General features: G+C 34.1%; 2 protein-coding genes across 8 annotated transcripts; both read left to right on the top strand.

Annotated features, from left to right (window-relative positions):
* The first annotated feature begins 2,259 nt into the window (after positions 1 to 2,259).
* On the top strand, positions 2,260 to 5,553 carry LOC140980946 (uncharacterized). Of its 6 annotated transcripts, XM_073447084.1 has the most exons (6): positions 2,283 to 2,413; positions 2,904 to 2,971; positions 4,042 to 4,142; positions 4,270 to 4,387; positions 4,480 to 4,632; positions 5,201 to 5,553. In XM_073447084.1, exons 3-6 carry the CDS (start codon positions 4,135 to 4,137, stop codon positions 5,312 to 5,314), a joined length of 393 nt encoding a protein of 130 aa, XP_073303185.1. In that variant the 5' UTR covers positions 2,283 to 2,413; positions 2,904 to 2,971; positions 4,042 to 4,134; the 3' UTR covers positions 5,315 to 5,553. The 6 variants fall into 6 exon arrangements, with proteins under 6 accessions (XP_073303180.1, XP_073303184.1, XP_073303183.1 ...); XM_073447079.1 differs by lacking the exon at positions 2,904 to 2,971 and having other exon boundaries at positions 2,260 to 2,364; XM_073447083.1 differs by lacking the exon at positions 2,904 to 2,971 and having other exon boundaries at positions 2,272 to 2,413.
* A 2,680-nt stretch (positions 5,554 to 8,233) lies between these two features.
* Positions 8,234 to 16,253, top strand: LOC140980570 (uncharacterized). 2 transcript variants are annotated; one of them, XM_073446466.1, is made up of 11 exons: positions 8,234 to 9,020; positions 10,358 to 10,622; positions 10,799 to 10,937; positions 11,086 to 11,923; positions 12,091 to 12,520; positions 12,627 to 12,808; positions 13,374 to 13,539; positions 13,822 to 14,046; positions 14,139 to 14,489; positions 15,009 to 15,110; positions 15,864 to 16,253. In XM_073446466.1, exons 1-11 carry the CDS (start codon positions 8,512 to 8,514, stop codon positions 16,077 to 16,079), a joined length of 3,423 nt encoding a protein of 1,140 aa, XP_073302567.1. In that variant the 5' UTR covers positions 8,234 to 8,511; the 3' UTR covers positions 16,080 to 16,253. The 2 variants fall into 2 exon arrangements, with proteins under 2 accessions (XP_073302567.1, XP_073302566.1); XM_073446465.1 differs by having other exon boundaries at positions 10,799 to 10,970.
* Positions 16,254 to 20,531: the final 4,278 nt, after the last annotated feature.

Below are 20,531 nucleotides of genomic sequence, written 5' to 3'. Positions count from 1 at the left end.
ATCAGTCGGTTCAGACCTCCACTTAGTTTCACCCAAGCTTCATCCTGGTCGTGGATAGATCACCAAGGTTCGGGTCCTTAAGTAGTGACAATTTCCCTATGAAGACTCACTTTCGCTACGGCTCCGGTGGATTCCCTTAACCAAACCACTGCCTATGAGTCGCCGGCGGTGGAGCATGCGGTTTAATTCGATGCAAAGCGGAGAACCTTACCAGAGCTTGACATGACGCGAATCTTCTTGAAAGAGAGGGGTGCCTTCGGGAACGCGGACACATATGGTGTATGGCTGTCATCAGCTCGTGCCGTAAGGTGTTGGGTTAAGTCCCCCAACGAGCGCAACCCTCGTGTTTAGTTGCCATCGTTGAGTTTGGAACCCTGAACAGACTGCCGGTGATAATCCGGAGGAAGGTGAGGATGACGTCATTTGAAATAGAAATATGATACAAGGAAATTAATAATCGACCGAGGTGTTCAAAAAAAAAGTATGGGTTTAGATTATAAGATCGCCGAAGGTTTGGGACTTCTGGGGTTGCTTGTCTTGTAAAAGAAGAACATGTGAAGAGTTCAATTTTTGAATTGAAATTCAATGTTAAGGATATTAATTACGTATTATATATAATTGGCCCATGTTTCCTTCTGGAAAAACTCAAATTTTGAGTATTTTTTTTTAAAAAAAGATTTATCAATATTATCAAACTCATCTATACGAATCTCTTTACCCACATAGGAAGATAAATCAAAATATATTCACAAGTAGGTATAAACTTAAGAGAGATGACACCAAACACCGGCCTCCAGAACATATACTCGCAATATTTCAGTAAGTATATGTCCTATACGAAAATCAATCACACATTTAAAACCCTGTAGGAAGTCGGGAGGTACGCATTAAATCTTACATGTTATACTTTTTTATGCGATGTCTTGTTTTAAGATTTCGGTCTCTTTATGTCAGGATTTTGAGCAAGAGCGTGCCAAGTATGAGAAAGTGGTTAGTTTCATCAACAACTCGGGTGGCTGGGATGAAGGAGTAGTGCGACAGAATTTTTCTCCTATTGAAGCTGAAGTTATTCTTGATATCCCATTGGATAGTAGAATTTTGGATGGGAAGCTCAAATGGTAGATATTCTGTCAAGGAAATAAATGCTTTGATACATTTGCCTTTTCAATCTTTGGAGCCCTTGTTCAAATGGTGGAAGCTTTTATGGAGTTTACATATCCCTCCAAAGGTGCGTATATTTTTGTTGGAGAGATATGAGTTGCTACAATGATCATGTGAAATCATGATTAGAATCAAGTCTTCAAGTGAGAAAAATGTTATGTGTGATGTCAACATCACCGTAATTAGTGGTTGGTGGTTATCGAAGAATTGTTTTCTTTTGACGAAGGAAACGCGTTTTCATACGATAATTTGCATGTATAAATAGATGAGTTATTCGGCCATTTTTAAATCATCCCAAATGAGAAGTAATTTCAAAGCTTGTTAAATAAGAGAAAGCAAAGTGTTGTGAGGTTCTATTGTGTGAGTTGGAGAAAATATTTTCTCGATTATATTCGGATGGTCGAGATGGTGAGATATTAAGTGTTTTGTATATACTTGTAATTTTCTCTCTATAATACAGATTTGTAGTAGCTTCGTGGGCGTAGCCTATCTTGGGTGAACCACGTAAATCTTTGTGTTCTTGTTAATTAATTTATTCCACATTTTCAATACTATATTATATCATGATCATCATTGTTTCGATGTAATTACCTAACATCATATCCCTCCAAACCTGCGTATATTTTTGTGACGTGCGTCAAGAGACCTTATTCATGTAGGAAAATGATTGGTTGGTGGCAGAAAACAAATTAATAGTGGTGAATTCTTTTAAATGGTTGACGTGTTAAATTTTTGTCAAAACGATAGAAAATTTTGAAACGAAAATATTAATTCAAATTATTTGACGCTTTTGGGATCTGGCCCATATCCATCTAGTGCATCTGAGATACATGCACGTACATCATTTTCTTTTTTGTTATTGGTTCTAATATCAATTATAAGATCTAATGTTTGTTGTTTTACCAAAAATTATAGCTAGTATTACATTGCAATTCAAATAGTTTAAATTGTACAACAACTCAAACAACACATTTTGATTGGTCTAATGAGAACAATTATTGTATACAAAAATGCATACCCGGTTAAAATTACTTGCCATTATGGAGTAGCATATATTAATTGAGAATGTATTAAAATTTATTTGTTTATTTGCATTCACCTCGCTGAAAAAAAAATATGTCCCTTCTCTCGGCTTCTCGTTCAATTCTCTATCCCCAAATTGCAAACTCTGAAGTGCCGCTTTTCCGGATTTACGAGGCTAGGGTAATTCTCAAGAATTTTATTCTGCTTTCCACTTGCGTAAACGTTGTTGGTTTGTATATATGTTTTTGTTTCTCTGAATGCTAAGTATAGGGTACGTTTAAATTTTTAGGTTTTGAAACTTGTCTTATAGGTGTTAGAATTTATGTGCGTAGATTTTAGAACTCAATCAAGTTGAGGATTTGCCACAATTGAGAAGTGGGTATGAGAAGAGAATTTAGTCAAATACATTTGGGTTATGTTACCTTTGATTGATCATTTGTTAAATATACACTGTTCAATATGATCAACTGTTCTTCCCTGTTTAGAACTCTAGATGGATCAGTTCTGTTTTGGAACTGGTAGAAAGAGGGTACAAGAAATGTTTTTTGAGAGTATACGGTGTGTAGAAACGGTCTTTAATGCTCTTGCTTCCTCTGCAGTGTTCTCCTTTTTTCTTTCGTTTTTTTGGCTTAAATTTAGATTTTCTTTATGGTATTCAAGCAATTCCATTTGATAACATAAATCCATTATTTCGTTAATTTTTTTATACAATTTGGCAGGAAAAAACCAACAAAGAAATTGCAGTATCGTGCTTTTAGAGTTGAAATTCAAATGCGACTAAGTTGAGGTGTCTTTGGTTGTGTGGAAACATTGTTTCAACCGTTGAATCTAGTGTTCCCATATGTGCAATTCTGATTATGTAGCTTTTTTTCCGGCTAAGTTGTATTTCATTTGTAGATTTTTAGGATGCAACCCAAGTAGTTCAGATGGCAGTCATTTTGACTACCCGACCCGACGCCGAACCCTAGTTTATTCTTTGCAATGTTTAATTGTAACGAGGTGGATGTTTTTTGTTGCAAAAACATTATATTGGATGTGATTAAAATTATTATAAAGCTCTAAGTAAGAGAATGAGGAAGATAATATTTGAAATTGGGTATTATTAATGTCTAGATAGGATACATAGGTGTAAATTTTTAGACAATTCTTTGATGGCTCGATTTCATGCTAAAATTGATCTCTATTGTTTTGGAGGTTGAACTGTAATGTAATGGCTTTATTCAATTTTTATTGATAGTGTTTTAGTTGTAATTTATACTTGTTTGGTTTCAAGTTTGTGTATGAAATTAGAAATTTAGAATTCTGAATTTTCATTTTACTATCTCATTGTTCTGGTAATTTTAGTCATAAAATTACCAAATACCATATAACAAGATTAAGGTTAAATCTTCACCATTCCTATAGTAAAAATAGTGGTCAAACAAGTGTAATAAGCCTCGATTTCGTCTCTGGAGAAGAGGATGTGCTCCTTTATGTTCAACCCAAGCAAAATCTATGTTTTCAAATTTTGTTTATGTCCTTTTATGGTTTTGTTGTCTGAATAATTTCTTTTGATGGTTTATTTTTGAATTTATTGTTACGTGTTTGCTTGATATTTTGTTTTAAGTTGGAATTTCATTAATTTTTTTGCCCCTTTTGCTGCTTTTTATCCACTCACACTGTTCAAAAGCGTAATTTTCGCATCTGGGTGACCATGAACTTTGATTGGGACGATGTAACCTATTTTGGATCAAGCTTATTTTCTTTTTAAAAAATATTTATGAAATTTGGATCTTTTTTGGTAGTTATACGTGTTAGAATTTCATGTCAGGTTTATGTTATTTATCAATTGCGATAAAATATTATTGGGAATTACAGGTAGAAATAATTCTTGGAATTTCTGTCGGGAGTGGCGATTCAAAGTACTTGAAGAAGGAAAGTTATAGAGTTAAAGAATTGAGAAGTCTGGCAATGAAGATGTATGCAGATTTACTGATCTTTTTTCATATTTAAATGGAAATTTAAACGTGTTCTTGTGTTGTGAAAGTGTCTTTTATGTATTTTTCTTATTTGGTGAATGGTTAAAATTTATATGGTTTATTGCAGAATTAAATCCAGTGCTGGCGCGCTTACTAATTTTGAAGTTCTTGATCTTTTAAGATCAAGAGGGGCTGGAAAAGATCCCTCCAGAATTATTGCTTCAGTGTTGCTATCTGAGTTTAAGGTTAAAAGTTTATATTGCAGATTGGTGTTCTTTATCACTGTGTTATGTGAAGGGGTTTCTTCATGCCTAACAAATTTTTTTTCTGTGAGTAGGTCTTTGATTATTTAGAGCAAACTGCAGCTTGTAATCAAACAAGGGACGCTATCAATAAGCTTGTGGATGAGTGTAAGAAATATGACCTTGCCAAGGCTGAGATTCTTAACATTGCAAATATAAGACCGTCATCTGCAGTTGAAGTTTACACGGTAAACGTCGTATTTATATTCGGTGAAATGAATAATTGCTATTTGGACCTTAAAGTTCAAGACAAGGTTGGGTGCTCCTCAGGCACTTAAAAATAGTACTCATTTAGGGCCATAACGTGGAGTTGCTAGAAGCCTAGAACATCGTCTTTGTTTGAAAAACTGATCAAAATAACAATCTTTAGCTCACCATTAAAAATATTTGAATCGGTGTAGGATGGATGTGATGTAATCTTTACCTGAAAGCCGATTTTCTTTTCTTGTTCTCTGAACCTGAAAGCCGATTTTCTAATTGTGTTCTCTAGCTAACTATTCGGCCGATTCTGTGCTGAGGGTTATGATTATTGATTTACCTATCTGCATCTTCACAAACTATAAGAAGCAAACTTGTATTTATACATCTTGAAAATCCATTTTCATGTTGGTGAGAATAACCTCCAATACATGTTTGTGTATGTGCGCCTTATAGAATGAAAGCAAGCATGGATGTACATAATTAGGATTCTAACTTTATCCCTCCTTTTTGTGTGCTTGGACATCTTGAAAAACAATATATGTTATCGTTGTGCAGATTATAGAAGAATGTGACATGCGTGTGGAAGATAGAATCGATGAGCTTGTAGAGACCATCACTCAAGTTTTACCGCCACGTCCATCACAAGCAGAATCTATGGACATGACATAAAAACGTGTCGCGTAAACTAAAAGTTGTGTTTTATGTATGAACAAGTCTGTGCTACACGGGTGATCTTTGCTTAGTGTTGTAGCCGTGACCAGAATGGAGGGTAGATTTGCTCATGGGCGATCACACTCGTTGGAGCATCTCCAACCCTGTGTTTGCAGGTCTTTATTTGATCGTAAATTACCGCGTATGAACTTTTCATGTGACCCTAGTGAATGCAAAAGAATTTGATGCGGGGCCAACTTAGTATATAATGATTTATTAACTATAGCCTCGAAAATTATACATGGAATTTATATTTCTTGGAGGGACCTATGTAACATGTATCCTGCTGTTCCAAGATTCTTGATTTTGCACCTTTAATATTTTTGTACATGCCTGTCTCACAGGTCAACCTCTGGCACTATATATATATATATATATATATATATATAGTAAATCAGTTCAAAGTAAATCATTAAATACGTTGGTGAAATTTAATTTTCAATAAAATAAAATATTAGTATTAAAATAAAAAATAATAAATTATGTAAACTAAAATTATACATGTATAATATGAATATATCATTAACAAAATGTAAGTTAAAAATCATGGCAAAAACTTGTGTGAGACGGTATTACGAGTCATATTTTGTTAGACGAATCTCTTATTTGGGTCATCCATGAAAAAATATTATTTTTTATGCTAAGAGTATGATTTTTTATTGTGAATATCGGTAGGGTTGACTCGTCTCACAGATAAAGATTCGTAGACCGTTTCACAAGAGACCTACTCTTTTTTTTTTTACTTTAAAAACCAAATTGGTATTTTTTTAATTTTTTTGTTTTTATTTGGTAATGTTTTATAGCTTAAAGTTCGATCTCTGCTTTTTAAATTAATAAATTTTCAATAAAATTTTCATCACATTATTATTTTCATAAACAAAACAACCTATAAATTTATTGTTGATTGCTTCAAACAGATCTTCTTCTTCATCGATTTCTTTTCCTTTGGACGAGCTGCAGCTGGCTCTGCTCTTCAAGCTCTGTTGCTCAATTCATCCGGGAAAAAAAACGAAAATATATGTAAAACCCGAAAGATTTTCGAATCTTTGTAAATAAATGTTGGCATTACTCCAAGGAAATATTAAGAGTTTGGGATTTTGGATTCTTGTATTAGAATGAGATATATTGGAGATTTTTATATATTGGAGATCCTTAATGTATATACACTTATGCAAACATATTTTCGAAATTGGCTAGGAAATATTGCAAGATTAGAAGATATCATAAAAGGAATTAAGGCATTGATATTGCTAAAATTCGAGTTCTACTAAAATTTTGCCTAATTATGGTGGTGCTTAAATATTTAATTATATGCAACTTGAGTTAAAAAAATAGAAGCAAATTCTCCCCTCTCTTGCACCAATTTTCGAGCCAATCAAGGTGTTAGATAAGGGAATAACGAGCTTAAATTAAGTAGCAAATCATCATCCATGGAAGGGAATGGTTGAAGTCAAAAATTGTGAGATTTGATACAAATTGGGCATGATTTGAGTACCTAATTTAGCTTCTTCCCCTCACCTATAAATAGTCCATTATTCATAGCCTTCCCTACACCCAAATTTTCGAAATCTATAGCTGCAAAATTCGAAAATTTCAACAACATACCCTAGTCGAAACTTTGCTTAAAAATGGCTCAAGAATAGGCTAAAACGTGAGCCGAAGTGCCGCTCGAGCAAGAAGTAAAAAGTCATCCGAGTTTAGTGCAATTCGAACCTTCTCGTTTCCTTCAAGAAATACTGTAAGTGGACTTGTTTTAAAGATTAAATTTCGGTTATGAATTTTTCGTTTTTTTAATCGGTCAAATGCAAATTTTTCTTCTACTATGTTCTTGTGTTGGTTGTCGTATGGTTTTGGACATTGTGACGATACGACTGTATATGGGTGAGAATCCCAATATTACATGTTTATGTCCCTTACACCGTTATATGGCCTTGTCTTCTTAGAGGAGTAAAAATTAGGGATTGATATCACTAAACGATAGAAAGTAGAGGAATCTCAATGCCTGATCAATGTTATGCATGTGATATGAGTCTTGTTGTGCACGAGTTGTGATTCGAAATTCTATGCATGTTGTTATGTTGTGCTCGAACAGCCCCCACTTGCTGAATGATGACCATAGCACTCACCTCTTACAATCCTTTCCTAGGTAAACCCGAGGAACATCTCGAGGAAGAAGAGTCGGATCAGTTTTGGGGTTGGTGAAATTTCGATATTTTAGTTTGAGTTGAAATTCAATTTTAATTGTAACGCTCCCGTATGAATTATGTCATTTTCAATTATTGAGTTGTAAAAACAATGTTATTTCTTTGGAATTTATGATATAAACTGACTTTGATTTATATTGTGCTACGAGGCTGATTGTTTTTCGATTGTGTGATTACTAAACAACGTTCGGTGTCGACTAATCCTTGTCTTGGGACGTGACAATATATATCATAATCCGTTCCGTCCTTGGATTAGATCCAATTACTCAAATATTCTCCCTAATCCAATTGCTCAAATATTCTCCAAACAAATTTATATTTTCCCCTTATATTAACTCATTTTAATCTACAACAACATACTTGTCTTTTATTGAAGTCGACTGATTTACTCATCTATGTTTATATAATTCATATCATATTTTATCGTTATTATCCAAATCTTTTTTATATTTCTTCGTCTGTTAATATGAATATTAGTTATGATCTTTTTCTTATCTTTTTATTATTTTTTGGAATATAATCAATGTGACCCTTTGGGCAAGATGTGACGGTTATTCTTTTGGAGGATCTAAATTCAAGAACATGGGATTTGAAAAATTATCCATTCACCCCCCTGATTACCCCAAATTTCAAATTAATCACCCCTTTAAATATCCTTCCTTTACATGGCCATCCTTCATCTAGACTAGATTCTAGGGTTTCCTTCTGTTCTGCACTCCTCTTCCAGCTCTTCCACAAACTACGGAAATTTTGTACCCTTACATCTATACAAGCACCTCAACTTACATGTATGGGCGTATCAGTTTTAACTGATATTTCAATCTGTCCCTTTTCATCCTTTCGTAGCTTAGTGTCTAGTTTTGTTTCCTTTCTTCCGGGAAGAGCCACCAATTTTGAGCAGTTTTTGTCTGAATTGATGCATTTATATTGAAGTATTTGTGTAGAGGAATAATGCAGGTTAATGAATTGGAGACGATTGAAACTCCCGCTTTGGAGGGGAATGAGAATTCCCGAATAGTCAAGGAAACGGAGACCCTGGAAGAAGATTGTGGCAGGAGTGATTTGATTGTGGGCTCAGCTATAGATGTTTCTGGGAAAATATTGGATTTTCCCTTTATTAATGTCGGCGAATATGAGGTGGAGGAGGTGTTTATGTATAAGAATGAGTTGAATTTAATACCTAGAGCTGTGGGAAGTCTTCAGGGGTTGAAGACTCTGAAGTTTTTCGCGAATGAGATGAGTTTGTTTCCCCGGGAGTTTAAGAACTTGATTGAGCTGGAACGCTTGCAAGTGAAAGTTTCTATTCCGGGATTGAGTGGGTTGGAGTTGAGTAAATTGAAGAACTTGAAAGAATTGGAGCTTTGTAGAGTGCCACCTAGGCCGTCAGCTTATCCAATTTTGAGCGAGATTGCGGGGCTTAAGTGCTTGACCAGGCTCTCTGTTTGTCATTTTTCGATAAGGTAATAAAGATCCTCATTATTGTTGAAAGGATGTTTTGTATGTGAACTTTATGTTTTTTTCTGCCAATTTCAAATTTTTGATGTGTTTTATATTTATATACCAACTGAATTCCATATAAGTGACTAAGTGGGGTGCTGTATGCCTGTAAAATTCATTTTGATTTAAATCCTTATATGATAGAACTTTGTGATTAATACCTGCTAGTTCTTTGAAAAAGAATTAAACAATGGCTTATTGCCACTCAATTATATAGTACACGTGCAAGACAAAGTGAGCGATTTTGCCTTCAGTAGGTGCAATGAACTTTGAGGCAAGTTGATGGTGATAAAATACGTGAAAAAATCTGTTACTTGAGATCACCTTTACTGCATTTTAATTTTAGCTTTGTGTAAACCCTGTAGGTGGCTTTTATTAGCATGCATATCTGAGTTGCTAGGTACCTCAGTTCTAGTGGGGTACAATTTATGTTCTTGTTTTTTAATTACTGCCATGTCTAATTAATCAAACACGAACATGGAGATCTATGTGACTAAGCGGTGTGATGCCTAATGCAAATTTCATATGTAGTTGTTGGGAATAGGAGGCTTGGACTGGGGTAGGGAATATCCAAGTGTTTATTCGATTTTATAACATCCTAATGAGGATTATCAGTATCTATTTCGCATATTTTACAACACTCGAGGGATCAATCATGGTTTGCATAATTTATAAGGTTTTAGACTGATAATTTGGGTATTTACAGAGGAGATTTAATTTCTATGTCTGCCATGTTCCACAAAATTCCATGTTCTCTGTGTATCGACAATTATTTTCATTCCTCTTTCTGTAGCAAAAACTTTAGCATCTTGGTGATCACAATGTATTCTTCATTTCCCTCTTCCCTCTTCCCTCTTCCCCCTTTCTCCTCTTTCTTTTACTTCCTTGAGGCTTGAACCACTCTTTTTTGGACATACATAGTTTGCAGCTGATACAATCTTTAAAACTTTCAATAGATAGACTTACTATTTATGTAGTTTCCCTTTGTAAGTGTAATATCAGTGATTATTCCTGTGGATGAACTAATATTTAATGAAGTCATGCTGTCAATTAAGCTTTTGTTGGTAAATAGTTTGCAACAGGTGGAAGCTTTAAAATCTCATATGATAGTTTTGTTTCTTATGTTGTTGGTCGATATGTGCAACCTCGTCTATATAGATTATATTTATGTATTTTGACGATGGGTGATTATTATAATTGTAAATTCATCATTATGCATCAACAGTTCTTTAAGCTGTGCTGTCAGTTGTGCTAATGCTGGTGATGTTTTATGTTTCATGCGCATGTCATTTTCCTGCAGATACCTTCCTCCAGAAATTGGCTACCTTGAGAATTTAGAGTACTTGGATATCTCGTTTAACAAGATGAGGAACTTACCGGATGAAATTGCTTCCTTGAACCTATTGGTATCACTTAAAGTCGCTCATAATAAATTAACCCAGCTTCCATCGGGACTTTCATATCTGCATAGATTGGAAAACCTTGACCTATCAAGTAACCGGTTGACATCTTTGGGGTCCCTTGAACTTGAATCAATGTGTACCCTTAAAAGTCTAAATCTTCAGGTACGTACCCATATACGAACAGTGGATACATATATTTTTCTTCATGTTATCTCAATCTTCCGTGGATAAATCCTTGTCAATTCCACATTTCCAGATGTTAAACTGCCTTTCTTTTTTAGCCTTAATTCCTAATGTTTTACAAAATTGGTTAATTTTTTTCTCAATACTTATTGAAGCACAATCGACTCAATGGTTGTCAAATACCTTCTTGGATATGCTGCAAGTTGGAAGGGAATGTCAAAGACCTATCCACTGATGAATCTGCTGAGATGGATGTATATGAAGGTGTCATCCAGGAGATTCATAATAGTCCTTGTAATGAAGAGGCATCTCTATCTCTCTCATTGTGTGGTTGTTTTGTGTGCTGCCCCACCCCGTCAAACACAAAAAAAAAAAAGTGCTTGTATGTTGGTTTTCATTTAATCTTGTATTGGGTTAATGTTAGTAGTTTGACTTGTTGCAGGCTCTTCTACTGTGCCATCAAGTCAATCAGTTGGATTATCTCCTAATAATCGATGTTTAGCTGCTCGAAGGTCTAAAGGATGGAAGCGTAGGTATAATTTGCAAACAAAAGCTCGACAAGAGAGATTGGACAACTGCAAGAAGTGGAAATTTGATGCTACAATTCAAAGCTCGTCAGAGAAATGCATGATGTGCAGAGTCTCTGTTCAGAGCGATGATGCGTTGTCAAAAGATTTATCTGTTGTCGCAGATGCAGAGCTTGATTGCAAAGATCTAATAATAAATGGTGAAATGCATGGAGGTTCACTTATCATTCCTGGGGATGAGGATCTAATTGTTACAAAAGAGTCTGCAGATGGTTGTTTAAGGGATGAGGATCTAAGTGTTACGAAAGAGCCTGCAGATGGATGTTTAAGGGATGAGGATTTAAGTGTTAGGAAAGAGTCTGCAGATGGATGTTTATGTTCAGCAATTGACTCTGATGGGATGCATAAGGAAGCGGAACCTGATTGTTTGGGATATGATACAATTTTGAACCCTGTTTCAGATGCTGCTAAGGTGGTGGGTGAAGATTCCTCTTCTGAAACATCTAATTGTGTACAGAAGTCAAAAAGGCATTATGAGAAGGATATTGACAATCCCAAACCCACTAAATCACGTAGACCAACCAATGATCCTTCTTTCGTATCTTGCCAATACAGTGAAAGATCATTTTGCGGGGTTGGGGACTACCTACCTGATGGATTTTATGATGCAGGGCGAGATCGACCATTTATGCCGCTTGATAGCTATGAAAAAAATCTCCATGTGAACTCTCGGGAAGTGATTCTTCTTGATAGGTAGTTATTAAACTTAATTTTTATTTTTCTGTCCTCTATAATCGTGATTTGTTTCGAATAATATTAGCTTGTCACTTATTGGATGTTCTCATATAATCTGATTTAAAGCAGATTCATATTAGGTTAGTAGCTCTAAATGTTGTAATAATGTTAAATTGCTGATCCAGGGAAAGGGATGAGGAGTTAGATTGCATATTGTTTCGTGCTCGACAATTGGTGTATCAATTTAAGCAGATGAACCGTTCCATCGACGAACATAGAGGAGTTGTAATTGATAGTATGCAAATTGCGTCATTGCTTGCTCTTTTTGTATCCGATCATTTTGGTGGAAGTGACAAACGTGCTGTTGTTCAGAGGACACGAAAAGCTGTTTCTGGTTCAAACTACAAGAAACCTTTTATTTGTACCTGCGCAACTGGAATGGGTGACGCCAGTAATAAAACCTCCAGGCAATGTGCGGACTCTGTAGATGATATTGTTTTCCATGATATCTGTGAAAAATCTCTTCGATTTATTAAAGGAAGACGTGATTCTTCTGTAGTTCCTATTGGGGATCTACAATTTGGTGTTTGTAGACATAGGGCGTTGCTGCTTAAGGTAATTCTTAGCGCTTGTTTTTTTTTTTAATTAAAAAAAGATCGAATGCACGCGTCAACACGTTGAAGTATAATAACTGAAAGGATGTCTTTGTCATCTGCTGTAGTATCTATGTGATCGGATGAAGCCTCAAATCCCTTGTGAACTTGTCAGGGGCTACTTGGATTTTTTACCGCATGCCTGGAATGTAGTTGTCATAAAAAAGGGTACGTCACTGGTTCGCATGATAGTCGATGCATGCCATCCACATGACATCCGTATAGAAAGTGACCCAGAGTATACCTGCAGGTATCCAATTGAGTTTTCTATAGTTTTATTAGCCTGCATATGTATATTAGTGTGGTAGTTATAGGAATGCTCACCTGAAACGACATCTTTGTTTAAGATGTGATTGACTTGTGGGAAAAAATTTCACAAAAAAAATTTCACTAATGTTTTTGTTGAGTTCAAGCCATGTTGAGATTTTGTTAATTTTATTAAAGTCATAGTGACATGGAATTATGTCACTAGATGAGTGGTTCGCCTTGAAATACTCTACTTGTTTCATACTTTTAGAAGATAATGCTTTTTTTAAGCAAACTCTTAACTCCGAAGCCAATTTTAGATGATATTTTAGCTTGTCACTTATTCTGAGTAGTTCAGATATTTTTCATATACATGCTTGATTTTGTTTCAAATGTTTCAATCTGCCATAGCATCTTTGAATAGATTGGTGATCCATGTGAAATTATCTATTTGTGGTACTAGGTATGCACAAAGGACTATGAGTTTTGTGGCATTGTACTTTTAAAGTATTCCATTTCTCTGTTGAACGAAATATTTGAAGTTAAAATTAACATGCTTTTCATTTTAGGTATATTCCTTTAAACCATGTGTATACTCCTCTTGTTGCTGACGAAGGTGCTAGCCCTAATAATTCATTTCCATCTGTATCTGTATCTGTATCTGATGAAATTGGGAAACTGCCATCCACTACTCTGATGCGCTGTAATTTTGGATCACTTGAGGCTGCAATGAAGGTATATTTTTCTATTTGTTCTTATGACGGATTTTCATTATATTGACTACATACATTTCAGAATCTTCATCTTTTTGGTCTTTATATGGTATTTATTAACCTACAAGATTTTAGCATATTGTTCTTTTTTTGGCCAGTGACTTTTATCAGGTTTTGCACTTGACTGTAGCCTTTTGCACGACTTGAATATCTTCAATATGTTTTTGGCGATGAGCATGGGACCTGATTTATAAAACAACTGTCTTTTGGGCATATGGCATTTCTTAATTTATTCATTATGCAGGTACGGACCATGGAAGTAAGTGGGGCTTCTGCTGACAAAGTCAGAAATTTTGAGCTTTCTTGCTTAGGGGAAGTCAGATTGTTGCGTGTCTTGAAGCATTCTTGCATAGTAGAATTTTATGGCCATCAGATATCTTCCAAGTGGTCCGTGACAGCAGAAAATTCTGTAGATCGTTCATTACAGTCTGCTATATTGACGGAGTACATAAAAGGAGGCTCCTTGAAGGTGATTGTTTTAGTCGAATCATTTTTGTGCACAGCAGTTGCTTGATTTCATGCATTTTTATTCCTAATCTTCTGTGCTGTCTGAAATCACAGAGCTATATGGGGAAACTATCAAGTTCTGGTGAGAAGCATGTTGCTGTGGACTTGGCATTGTCTATTGCCAGGGATGTCGCTTTTGCACTGACTGAACTTCATTCTAAACACATTATTCACCGTGACATAAAAAGTGAGAATGTATTGGTTGATCTTGAGCAAAGGAAGCATGATGGCTCACCTATTGTGAAGATATGTGATTTTGACATGGCAGTTCCTCTTCATTCTTACCTGCATACATGCTGCATTGCTCATGTTGGAGTACCTCCACCTAATATCTGTGTTGGTACTCCTCGGTGGATGGCTCCCGAGGTTTTCCGCTCGATGCATGAACAAAACATATATGGATTGGTGAGTTACTGTTCATGACATGGTTTTGGTGTCTGGCTTGTTGTGATTGAATTGAAGCATATATAAGTTGTAATTCTTGCTTTATTGAATTGTCAGTTGGTGTACATTATCATTGTTATCTGCTTGTTGGCTTTGTAGAGGTATTATGAAAATTTACCGGAATGGATTGAATTGGTTTTGATGTCTCCATAAACTACACATGCGAAAATATCTATGTTGTTTGGCTAGTCTTGGGACAGGAGGGTGTTAGAACATTAATCCCGAACTTCTTTTCAGATGCACAATTGCGTCACTAAAACATAGTAGTTTACCACTATAATTTATTCCCGTTCTCTTTGGTTTCCCGTAAGTCGGAACGTAGTATTGCTGTATCTCACTGCAGTCATTCACACGCATCACACATTATTTACTTGGTCAGTTGATTAAGCATCTTGTTATTTGAATGTATCTTGTTATCTTCTATCAGACACTCAAGTTTGTTCTTTGTCTTTTACAATTTTTTCCCTCGTATCTTGACAGGAGGTGGATATCTGGTCATTTGGCTGTCTGCTTCTGGAATTGTTAACATTACAGGTCCCGTATTCTGAATTATCAGAATCTGAAATTCATAATTTTCTGCAGGTAAATTGCTGTTTTTATGTCCAATTGATGCATGTATATTTAAGGGGGTGAAAATTGTCGTGATAACTACACTTGCTTCCACTTGATTTCGAAAGTTTGCCAAGTAACATTATAAAACTGATTTTTTATGCTTAATCCATTTTAGCGCTTACTAGAAACCTTCTTGATGAATATGTAAGCGTTTTAAATCTTTATTTATTTAGAACTTGACTAGTCTTAGAGACGTCCTTATCTTTCGCGACACATGGCAGAAAGAACGGTAATTTATTAAACCATGCTGTGCCATGTCATTTCAGTAGTAAATATGTATTTTAAAATTTTGAAATATTATTCGTTATTTTCGTATATAATGTAATAATGTAACTTTTTTATTACAATTTGGGGAGGAGTATTGTTTTCTCCGGTCCCTGGCCTCTCCCTAACGTAAATTTTTTTTTAGCGAAAGAAAAGTTCATTTAAAATGAAGATTAGACGAGGGTGTATGAAAGGCATGTTAGGAAATAATTTTGGAAAAGAATTTAAAATTAATATTGGGGTATTCTTGGATATGTTCTTGGAAATGAAAACACTTTTGGCAGTGGAAACAGCTATATAGTGAATTTTTTTCCAATTCTTTTTCGTTTTGTATCTGTGGGCGGTGGCTGAAGGCCTGCACCACCAATACATCTCTATCTCTATGAGACCGGGCACATTTCTTTCCCGCAACAGTTTCCCCTGACTGACCAAATATTTTGCATCGGTTATCATGTGCAGATGGGAGAACGGCCTAGATTAACAGATGAACTCGAGGAATTGGCTCAATCTGATAAGGAACTGGAGACCAAGTCTCAAACCCTTTGGTTTCTTGTGAAACTGTACCGTCAATGCACCAAAAATGATCCAGCTGATCGTCCATCAGCTGAGGACATCTATAATATGTTACTCGATCGCATAAGCTCAATTAGATCAAGAAGCCCAGAACAAGAATAGTATTCTTTCCTGCTGGTATTTATACACTTTGATTCAAGAAATTGGGGACATTGAAAGTTCTCATTGTGACATTAGGTTTAGTATATGATTGCTTTTTTAACTAGGCCACACACATGAAAATGACGATAATTTATCTTTATTGCAAAATACAGAGTACAAGAATTCGTTATTTCATTCTTGCACAGGGTTAGGTGTCTGAACGTATTGTACTGTGCCATTCAGTGATTAATGTAATTTATTCTTGAAATATGAATGTTAAATTACAAATTCATCGGGTTGGGGTTTTAATTTATTTTGTTGGATCCTTGGTTTCATAATGTTCATGAACCAGCAAAGGGTTGTTTTTATATATTTTTAAAGAAATGCAATGCATGAAAATCGAGAAATCGATATTTGAACAAGTCATCCAAGCATGAATGCCCCGCCCCCGGATACTTTTGCCCGTCAACGAGCGGTCCTCGGGTGTGCATGAGTCCAAAGCCTAACGTTTGCTTCTAGTCCCAAAGAAATTCAACACCGGTAGATAAACTGCAGTTGATCGATCGCTAATGTTCCAATTTGGAAAGCTTATTGCTCGTATGTCCCGTTGTGTTCAATTGGTTGGAAAAAAATGCAAGAAAAAGAATTATAAACAAAATTTAATTATACTGATTAAAAACTAAATAATAATAATTAAAAATAATAAAAGAAAAATCTTTTCACCAAATTTAGGGTTAAGAAACACAAAAAGCTAAAAGTTTTTATGTGAAAAGTAAATAATCAATTTGTTTAGAGGTTGCCACACACTCTAAGTAGACTGCTTTCATTTATACTCAACATTTAAATCGTTACCTATTCTTTATATTTTATCAGATTAATATTTAAACTAATTTCAGGGCACAAACTCAGACATTTTGTGAAAAAACTACCCTAAAAAAATAATAACATAATTCACCGATTCTATTGCTTACTTTTTTCTTAAGCCGGAAAATGTGGTTTCGGGTTTTTAACTAGCTAGTGCATCCGAACATTAAAATCTTTTATTTATTTATTACAATATTTAAGAAAATTCAAGCTTATTAAACTGAATTTTAGACAATGACTTCCGTGACCAAACCTAAATTCTTGTTCTTCTATATCCCAAATTTATTCTCCAATTTATTTTTTCTTGTCTATTTTCTTTCTTTCTCAAACGCAAACACTTAATATACATAACTTTTACTTATCTTTGAAATATAATTAAAGATGAAATATGGGGGTTGACTTGGGAGGAGAAGACCAAGACTGTTCTTGATCAAGGTCAGGTGGTTTCTCGCACTCCTTTGCTGTCAAAATCATAATCGACACATTTTTTACATGAAAATGTTATATAAAACAAAGTAGCACTTAATAACTTTAGCTAGAGGTCTATCCTAATTTTTTTTAAAAAAAATATATATCTAATGTAATATATTGGACAACTATGAAAAATTGTATACGATCATTTACAAGATGAATACTTTAAAAAAATACGCTAAAATTAAAGTCAATAAATCGAACAAAATTAAAATTGTCGGTAGATAGGCATATTGATGCCCTTATTTTCACCAATATCATAAAAGTCTTTTAGTGTTAACAGTAACTGCCAAAATGTTGCTTCATTATTGAAATTTTATTCCCCAACTACCGTTATTAAATTGTTGTAATAATAGCCTATTTTCCTACTAATCAAATACAGAAGAGATTTTATAATAGTAGGAAAAAAAAAAAGAAAAAGAAAGAAACGACAAATGGGATATAATTTTACACATGGGTAATATCAAGAATTTCTTCTTTTTTTTTCAATAATAAATATCAAATTTTCTATAAATTATAAGTTTGTGAAATTATTAGGAGATGATTGGTGGAGACGGAAAATGATCGAAATTTTGCATTGAATTATATGACTACACCTCACCGTTGACACAAATTATAAGTTTTAGTAAGAAATTGTCGAAGAACAATAATTAATATTAACTAAGAGAATGACATAAAAATGAACTAAGTATATCGTATTATTTTAAAGATTTTGATTTATATTATAAAGTTACAATCGTTGCATTTTATAATTTTGTGGTAGAAATCTAGAATTTTATAAAAAAGCAAGAGGGTTTGAAACCCAATGTTGCCTGCAAATATAAACAAAATAACAAAACATAATATTATACAATATTTAAAAGTAGCATTAATTTAGAGCACAGCAACATATAACGTGCAGAGGACCACTCTACAAGCTATAATTATAACATATAAGCATAATAATAAATCAGCTAGCTGGCTGAGGCCAATCACCCCTTTCTGTCAACACTGTTACTGTTTCCAAGGACCACGATTTATATATATATTTATATATATATATACACACACAGAGGCGGATATTAGGGTTTCCTATCTGTGCATAGCTAGGGTCAACATGAATACATTACATTACACACACTTAATTATATGTGTGTGTGTGTGTGTGTTGTGATGCGAGAAAGATAACATGCATGTATAGAATTTATTATTTAAGGGTTAGTCGAAAGTTACATTATATATTTAATACAAAAACTCATGTGAGACGGTCTCGTGAATAATGTGAAAAATTGAAATATGATACAAACCAATAAACAAGAATTGGTATATTAGGGTTTTGTCATGGGGTATACAGAGAGTCAATATCCGGCTTTCTTAGGACGAATTAACATTTCTTTAGCTTAAATTTTCCTTGACGGATATATGTGTTCCTTTGCGGTGAGCTTGTGGCGTCATCTTAGTCATTATGTGATGTCATCTCTGGTGGTTTTCCTCCGTCGTCGCGATTATATGATATTTTCTATCGTTTCCATTTTTTTCCATGTTTGTTCGTTGGTTTGATCCTTCAACGTAATTTTTTTCTCCACCACGTAGATCGTCTCCACCTTCTCAACTTGTCCCAACCGCATATGTTGTTCATATATCATTGTTCTTTGTGCTTTTGGTTAGACAAAATTGGAAATTTAATTTGGAGCTCTTACATGACCATTGTTTAATTTAGCAAGAAAAATAAACAAAGTAAACTTTAATTAGATATGCAATTCATTACTTAATACTAGTAAATTAATATGGCAATAAATTTTGATATGCGAAATATATTAATTGCGAGACAAAAAAAATACTATCATATCCTATTTGATTCTTGAAATGAAAATGGATAAAATTAGAAACATTTAATTGATATCCCGACATTAGTTTCGGCGCTGCTAGAATTTAATGAATACTGAAAAAAATGTAGGAGCGAATTGTTTTGCCTCTTCAAAATTTAATTTCGAGCNAGAGATCCGTCTCACAAAATACGACCCGTGAGACCGTCTCACATAAGTTTTCACCTCATTTCATTTTATATATATTTTTGAAACAAACAATATTAAAATTTTCAAATTTAATTTGTTTTTGAATTTTTTATTTCAAGTATATTAGACGTACTTTTTTATATTATAATATAATTATACTAAGAATCTATAAATAAGTTATTGATTAAGGCCGAGTCGTGCGAAGACGTGTATTATTCTAACTTTTCATACATTCACATTTGAAGCATAATATCCCAAAATCATCAATATATCTTCCAAGTACAGATTGAATCGTGTTGCGCCGCCGTCGAATTTTATTATTTTAATTTAATTAGTGCCATTTCCCCTTTTTGTTATCATTATTATATAAGATGATGCTGATCATTATTAATATTATTAGCATTATTATGTTCTTGATTTTAATTATTATATATCATGGGTTGGCATGGTGAGGTTGGGCAATTGATTTCTTATATCTAACTTTTGATATTGTATTAGTTTAATTTTATTGATCTATCATATACTAACACCAATCAACGAATGAAGTATGAGTTATAACTCATCTGACATATAGATCCAACGTTTGAGATGAGATCTCGATCGAGCTCGAGATATACTCATTCCTCAATTTAACCAAAGATGTAAATAAGTTTGTGATTTTTTAAAAATTAATGATTAATTTTTGAAAGTGGGAAGGATAAAGAATGACGTTTTGCAACGAAGTTTTAACTTATTTTGGTACATCATTGTTTATTTGTTTATGTATTAATGATAAAGATTGGAGGAGATCGTTGAGATTTGAGAATGAATCTTTACATAAAGGATCAATTATGAGGTGTCGCATGCACGATTCTTAGCTTATTATAAATTATTTAATCATAGATTAAGTGCTTAATCTTTAGAAATAATATAAATTAATATAATCAATAAATAATCAACCAAAGGAATATGTTCCATAAAGATGGAGAATTATACGAGCAATTAGAACGAAACACGATGTTAGAGGGAAAGTTTACTTTTGAAAATTATTCTTGGTACCTTTTTTTATTTTAACAAAATGATTGGTGATACCCGAGAGGTCCGGATCGTGGGTACTGGATAATCATGGGTCATGGGTTAAGTCCTGACAAGTTCTGGGCCGATT

This window comes from Primulina huaijiensis, chromosome 7, assembly GCF_012295235.1.
Source record: "Primulina huaijiensis isolate GDHJ02 chromosome 7, ASM1229523v2, whole genome shotgun sequence".
NCBI lineage: Eukaryota > Viridiplantae > Streptophyta > Magnoliopsida > Lamiales > Gesneriaceae > Primulina > Primulina huaijiensis.
This window is presented reverse-complemented; position numbering and strand designations above follow the sequence as displayed.